Below are 6,951 nucleotides of genomic sequence, written 5' to 3' on the forward strand. Positions count from 1 at the left end.
CGTGTCTGGCTGTAGACACGAGAACAGACCGAGAAGCAGCCGTGACGGGGACGACACGTCCTGCCAATCATCGAGCGGAAGATCACGCGCGCCCAGTTTTAATCCGGCAATTAAAACAATTTTTCTCGACGATACACATTCGGTTCTCCAACATTCTTTCCCGTCGTTACACACGTGCGTACACGCGGGAAGTTCGACAAGTACCTGAAAATCGAAAAATGCGGGTCGAGTGAGTGAGTTGCAAGTTATCAAGGACGGCCATCCGTTTTTTCTCGGAAGGAGCAACAATAACGACTTTGGGTTAATTGCTCGCTTTAGGATCTAATAGAGAACATATCTATCAGCGCGTCGGATTCGATGAATTATTGATGAAACGAACGCGGTTGTGAGGGAAGGTCAATCGGCGAGCCCGAAAGGTGAGGAGGGTGGAATAAATCGACGTTCCCTCTCTCGAAAATATTTCGGCGTCCTATACCTCCGTTGAGAAATTCCGTCTGGTCCGCAAATGTGAACTCAAACGTCTCTATCTGTAAATGCATATTCATCGGACTGACCGTTTTATAGGCCGCGGGGATACAGACACACACGCACGCACGGGGCTGGGAAATCGTCGGGGGAGGGCCGACCGCGAAGAGATCGCCGCTCATACGGCGCTCTCATAAATTACCGCTAGTTGCCGACTAACATGTTATTTGCCACCGAGCTCCACAAATGAGTTCACTTTGTATTTAATTACTCGACTCACGCCCAGGGCGTATCCCGACTCCCAACCCCCGCGCCAGACCGCCTTGCGCGATTTCTCTGGCCTTCGTTCCTTCTCCTTTTCCCTCCGCGTTTGTCTCGTTCTTCTTCTCTCGCAATATAATCGCCGCGGTCTTCATTCCAAGCTTCGCGTTTTGATTTATCGCTCGTCGATCGATGAGTTTACGGTTTTATATATCTTTGATCACATCGGTTGTTTTATATTTTTTCGAATTGCGACAACGTAGCGCGTTCTTACACTTCTGCATTTTGTAGTTACACAATTTTATTGATACCTTTTTATTTATTGATATAAAGTATTATAAATGTGCGTACACTATTTTTTAAGCTGCAGTTTTTGGTATAAACGTAGGCGCGAATTTGATTAATTCAATATCGTCGAATTTGAAAAATGTTGAAGGTTTTTTTTCAAGATCTGCTTCTTTTGTCAAGCGCGCGCGTTATCTCCGTTCCGATTGCGCGATGAGTTTCTGGCGGATCGAGAGGCCCAGACGCGGCGGGATGAGAGTGGGTTGAGCTGCGCGGCGCAGCTCAACGTTGCGGGCAGGTAGATAGAAAGGTAAAAAGGTGGAGGTGTACACACATATATAGACGGGATAGGGCAAGGGCAGAGAAGCAGGTAGGCCAGACTTACCCGCCTGGCCGTCCTAATTATTGGTTCCGCCACAATTCCATCCGTGGAACGAGATGATAATAGATGAAAGCGATCAATTTTTAAATTGCGCCTGATGAACGGAAAAAAGCGAGAATATCGCGCGGGATTATTGGAAATTGGAGCGGAGAGAGAGAGAAACGGCGACGCAAGAAAAATCTCGTAGCACCTGGGAATCATCGATGCCTCTTCTTCCCCTGTATATAACGAGCTACTTTACGAGACACAAAAAAATCCCTTTAAGATGGAATTCATCCGTAAAAGTACGCCAATCGCATCGGTATTTTGCCGTAGCGCTAATTTCATCCTTCGCTCGTGTGTGTATATGTGTGTGGTTTTCTTTCCATCTTCTAGTTTCGTTTTTCTTTCTGATCTTTGCGATAGTTCGGGACACGCGAGGGTACGAAATCGCGCGCGTCGAGCCGCGGATCGCGCGCGTTTTTCGTACGGTTGTACACGAAAGATACAGAAGGCTTTTAAGTAGAGGATTATCTCGTTCCGCTACTTAAGAAGAATTTTCGGGCGGCTGTGAGGCGATCTCTCCGAAATCCAAGACGGCTGCGCGCACCACGGAACGGGAGAATGACAGAGATCGGGTTGCCCTCACGGAGACCACCGTTGTCGCGGTCGCCGCAGAACTTTATCCTACCTGTTTTCGCTAATTGAGCGAGTAAAGATGTAACTGGACCTTGCGTCCTTAAAGTATTTGCACCCTTTTGTGCAGATACGATCCATTTCTATCTCGGCCGGCCGGGCAACCCAAGCCGATCTCTCTCTCCTCTCTCTCTCTTTCTCTGTGGCGCTTTCGAGAACGCATCGAGATGCATTCCGGAAAGCCCTGAGAAACTTCGGGGGAGAAGAACGCGTCCGACCGGTCATTCTTCGGGTTGCGTGTGGGAAGATGTTTAAAGGACCAGATGTATCCGTGTAAAAGACAAATCGCCCGCTACGGAATAGGTTTTCGGCGTGTATAATCGAGTTTATACGATATCAATCTCTGGAGGATTCAATTATGTTAATTTTTTTTCAACGTACTGTCACGCGTGTGAAAAGTATTTCGAGGACTCTCGAAAAACTCTCTTTCAGTATGTGTGGGTGTGTACCTACTTGTGCGCGCGCGCGCAACTCAAGCGATTCAATTATTAACGCGATAAATTCGCACCTGCGGGCGGGAAAGACGCAACGCGTGTCTCGTCACGAGGTGCACATTGTGTGCACAAGTTAAAGACGATTTTCCGGTGTCGCGCTCGAGTTAGCGCGAGAACACGTCGACCGTAAAAAAAAAAAAAAAAAAACGTGACAGCAGGCAGCGTGCGAACATCAAGCGGTCCGATACCCATCGTCGTTACAATCATCATTAATTCAAATAAAGATCAAGATGTTGCGGAACGCGGAGTGTTTAAAATTAAAACAAAGTACAAATCGCAAGTGGAATCTTATTACTTCTAAAAGCGCTCTCGGTTTTGCTGTTTGAGCTGCAATTCACGTGTTTCTCTTTTCATGCGCTATGACTTTAATAGCTACGCGGTTTCATATGTGAAGATCGTAAGTGTACGACGGAGGCGCCGGGCCACCTGTTGCGGTCTCTGCGCGCGTACTCTGGCTGGTTGTTCCGGGGGCTCCGGTACCGGTCGCGGAGTGGGGCACCGTGTCCGACGCCGATTGGCGGCACGGCACGTGCTGCGCGAGGGTGCCTCGCTCCGCGAACGCATAAATATCCCGACGCCGTTCCACCCGACTTCAGAACCACCCCGACCCGGCTCGATTTCGAACCCATCGACCGCGCGAGTTCTATCGTCGTTTCAGTATATATCTCGTTTGATTCAACTTCGGAGGATCTTTGAGAATATAAACAAAGAGGAAGGAAATTTCGCTTGCGCGTAATCGCGGTTGTTGAAGTGTGATTTGAAGTGAGAAGAGAGGAGAAGGAACTCTGATACACACTCTCTCTCTCCTTACGCGCGCATTCGTTGCGCTTTATTGCGCGAGTGCGTTTCACGAAGATCTTGAAGATCTCATGGAACTGCAGGAGATGTTTCGTTACGGATACATGTTCCCGCCACGTGAGGACGAGTCGTTCGCAGCCTGCGCGTACCTGGACCTGCCGAATTACGCGAAGACGAGCAAGACCGTCGGCCTGCCGCCCGTCAGCACCCTCGCCGTTCCGCAAAGTCTCATCTACGACAGCAGCAATTGCAGCGACGGTTGGCACACTCCAAGTCCTACGGCGAGTTTGCGATCCGTCAGCCCGGCCACCACGTTGTCGATCTCGTCGGAGCCGGAAACGATCAATCACGCGTCGCCGACGTATCGGCTTCTGAACTCGGCCGGCAAAGACAGAAACGCGACGAAGAAGAGCTCGTCGACGATCACGCTGAGCAACATCGGGAACAAGCGTATGCGCGTCGACCACGCGATGGATCACCTTGTGACCGAGGAGATCATCAATCTGGACGGCGAACGCGACGACACCGAGGAGACGATCAATCTGGACGCCGACAAGACGCAGTCCTGCCACGGCAGCGTCATCAGCAACTCCAGCAGCGGTCTTTCCGACAGAACGATGGACGGCGACAGCGATGAGGACGCGGAGATGAGCGACGGCGGTGCCGATCATCCGGAAGGCGCGCGTCTCACATCCGGCAGCCGCGACCGCAGAAGAGGCAAGTACGTCAACTCGACCATCGTGAGGAAACGCCGACTGGCCGCCAACGCGCGCGAGAGGAGACGAATGCAGAATTTGAACAAGGCCTTCGACAGACTGCGCGCTTATCTGCCGTCTCTGGGAAACGATAGACAGTTATCCAAATACGAGACGCTACAGATGGCTCAATCCTACATTACTGCGCTTTACGACCTGTTGCAGTGAGAAGGGGACGCGCGTAGCGAGTTGTTCGTCGTGATGAAAGCGAATGATCGTTTACGAGATTCGCGAGGTTTTTTTCTTTCTTGTTATGTTGTCATTACCGCGCGCAACCCCGGGAGGAAAGAAAGCGGTAAAATGTATCGTTACGGTATTGCAGGAGTTAATATTGCGTGACACGCACAAATACAAGATAAATTGAATTTATAATTCAGATTGTTGAAAAATGTTTATGCTTTTGATTAAAAAAAAAAAAAAAATATACGTTTTCGTGTGGCTAGTAAGAAAATATTGCAATTGTAGTTGACAAGAGATTGAAACGTTCTTTTTCAATAATTATCTTATCAGTAACGAACGAAATGTGTTTTCCATGACGTTGTATTTACGAGAAAAAAAACTACATATGGATGCTGCAAAATGTGTGATACCTGCCGATATGCGATCTCGTACGGAATAGTAACACGTGTAAATAGAGCTTGTAAATTTTGTATCATAGGTCGTCCTTTATAAGCTAAGATAGTTCGTTTTAATACTCTCTGTATCATATCGTCCGAAAGAAAATCTGTGCATACTATATAATTTATTTGTAATACTATGTATCTTTTTTTAGCAACGTAACTTTCTGCGAGACTGAAACGCGATGTATTTTTACAGAATAAAAATTATTTTACAATACAAAGTCTTTTTTTTGTTTTATTATAAATATCGTATTTCATCGTCCGAATATATCCAACGAACTTTCGCTTCCTCACTCGCTACTTTTTCTTTCCGTATTTGTTTCCGGTTTTCGTTTGCGATATATTTTACATACGTTTTTATTTTGATACATCGGAGTCGATTTTCACGGCACGTGAAAAACACAACGACTCTTCGAGACAAGAATGTTCGCGTCGGAATCGATGGATGGATGGATGGATGGATATCTATCGAAAAAGCGAGAGAGATAAGCGGCACCGCCATCGGTGGTCCGCTTCGTTATACGAAACCCGCGCGACGCGTCGGTGCCCGGTTTCATCGCAATTTGAGAACCTGCAGACTTCTTCCTTCGGCTCCTTCTTCCTTCTCCTTGGATCTTCCTTCTCGCCCCCGTCGTCGTCCTCGTATTTTCGGACCGATTAAAATTTTCACTTACAGCAATCATATTCCAACGTGAATGCGTTTACACATAAAAAAAATTGACTTACAAGTGTGTTGTAAGAGTGCACTTTAATTTTATATCGCACACATACAGCGTATATTGATATCGAATAGCATTGTAATCGGTAATCAACACGCGCAGTTCGCGCTCTAACAATCGCAAAAATCGCATCCAACGCCGCTATTTTGCAAGAAAATGTTTTTGCAAACCGCTCGTTTCTCGCGTGTAAATCACGAGGCGATATGAACGCGCGTAACCGACAAACCTCCTGCGTTGCGGAACCTGAAACGTTAAACGGAGAATGCGAGAAGCGAAGATACTTATTTATTGAGGCTGCATAAACACGCGCGCGGGAGCCTTTATTTTATTCGCATATATATCGCACACTATATATATATGTATATACCCGCGGACAAATTACGCGCGGCATAAATCGCGTCGCGACCCGTTATTTCGGACTTCGAGAAACGCGCGCGGTTGAAATTTTCCAGAACACTTAATTCGCTCCGGAAGAATCTCCGAGATTTATTTAAGAGAGAGAGATATTACTGTCGATCTTGCGGCCGTTATTTTAACATTCCTTTTTCATCACGTGAGCGAAGCTGCGTACGTTCCGCTATTTTAAGAATAATACGCGGAAGTTCGAGAAAAAGAGGAAGAGAGAGAGAGAGAGAGAAAAAAAAACTATAACATTCTTATTAAAAGCCTGTTAAAAGACTGGTTCAGTTTCCTTACGAAGGATATAAAAGTGATCCTCGGATCTTGACGACGAAAAGTTAAGCAAATATGAAATTCTTTCAAGGCGGGGGAAAGAGCGCGTCCAAGTAAATACAGTTGAAGGATCGTAAACCACCCTGCGTTCGAGTGTGACAATAGACCACAAACAGTGCTTCCGTTCTTTCGCGTTTAACGACCCCGTTCGGGGTTGTTACAGAACAAACTTCCGCGCGCGAACTCGCGCGCGTTCTTTTCAATCGGAGAGAACGGCGAGAAAAATAGATCCCAAGTGCTAACTTGAACAACTTGTGTCCCGATTGCCCTCCCGACGAATCCCGTGTTTCTATCTCACCAGTTTATCGTGTTACCGATAATGAAGACAGTTTTTTTTTTTTTTTTTTTTAAGATTTAAGTATCGAGAATGCAATGTGTTAAAACACAAGTTGTGGTTTTTGTATTTTTAATTTCTAGTATTTTATTTTAATAAAAAATGGCGAGAGACGCGTAGTCGCAAAGCGCCGGAGATCGGAGATCCGCGCGATTCACGGCTGGATCTAACCGCGAGAATCGTTAAATACCTGAAATCTTTAGTAGAGAGAGAGAGAGAAAGAGATAGAGAGATGTGCAGACAGGCGATAGAGCCCTTTTTGGATGAGGGAATGTAAATATTTCCCAAGGCAATTAATTCTGCGGAGTCGACTACCACCTTCGCTTTGTCAGTAGGTTCCGTTTCTCTGACAAAGAGGAGAAGTCCGGCTGCTCCAAAGTTCGGCCACTGGCTACTTTTGCGATGGAAAGAGTCGCACAAAGACGGAATGG

General features: G+C 46.8%; 1 protein-coding gene across 1 annotated transcript; it reads left to right on the plus strand.

Moving 5' to 3' along the window:
* The first annotated feature begins 3,431 nt into the window (after positions 1-3,431).
* LOC109863838 (pancreas transcription factor 1 subunit alpha-like) lies at positions 3,432-4,283 on the plus strand. The gene has a single exon (XM_020444451.1). It carries the CDS (start codon positions 3,432-3,434, stop codon positions 4,281-4,283), a length of 852 nt encoding a protein of 283 aa, XP_020300040.1.
* The last annotated feature ends 2,668 nt before the right edge of the window (positions 4,284-6,951 follow it).

Source organism: Pseudomyrmex gracilis, unplaced genomic scaffold (genome assembly GCF_002006095.1).
Source record: "Pseudomyrmex gracilis isolate BER0280 unplaced genomic scaffold, ASM200609v1 scaffold_13, whole genome shotgun sequence".
NCBI lineage: Eukaryota > Metazoa > Arthropoda > Insecta > Hymenoptera > Formicidae > Pseudomyrmex > Pseudomyrmex gracilis.

Excerpts from the sequence above, each read along its gene's own strand:
- LOC109863838 (XM_020444451.1), top strand. The coding sequence starts at position 3,432 with ATGGAACTGCAGGAGATGTTTCGTTACGGATACATGTTCCCGCCACGT.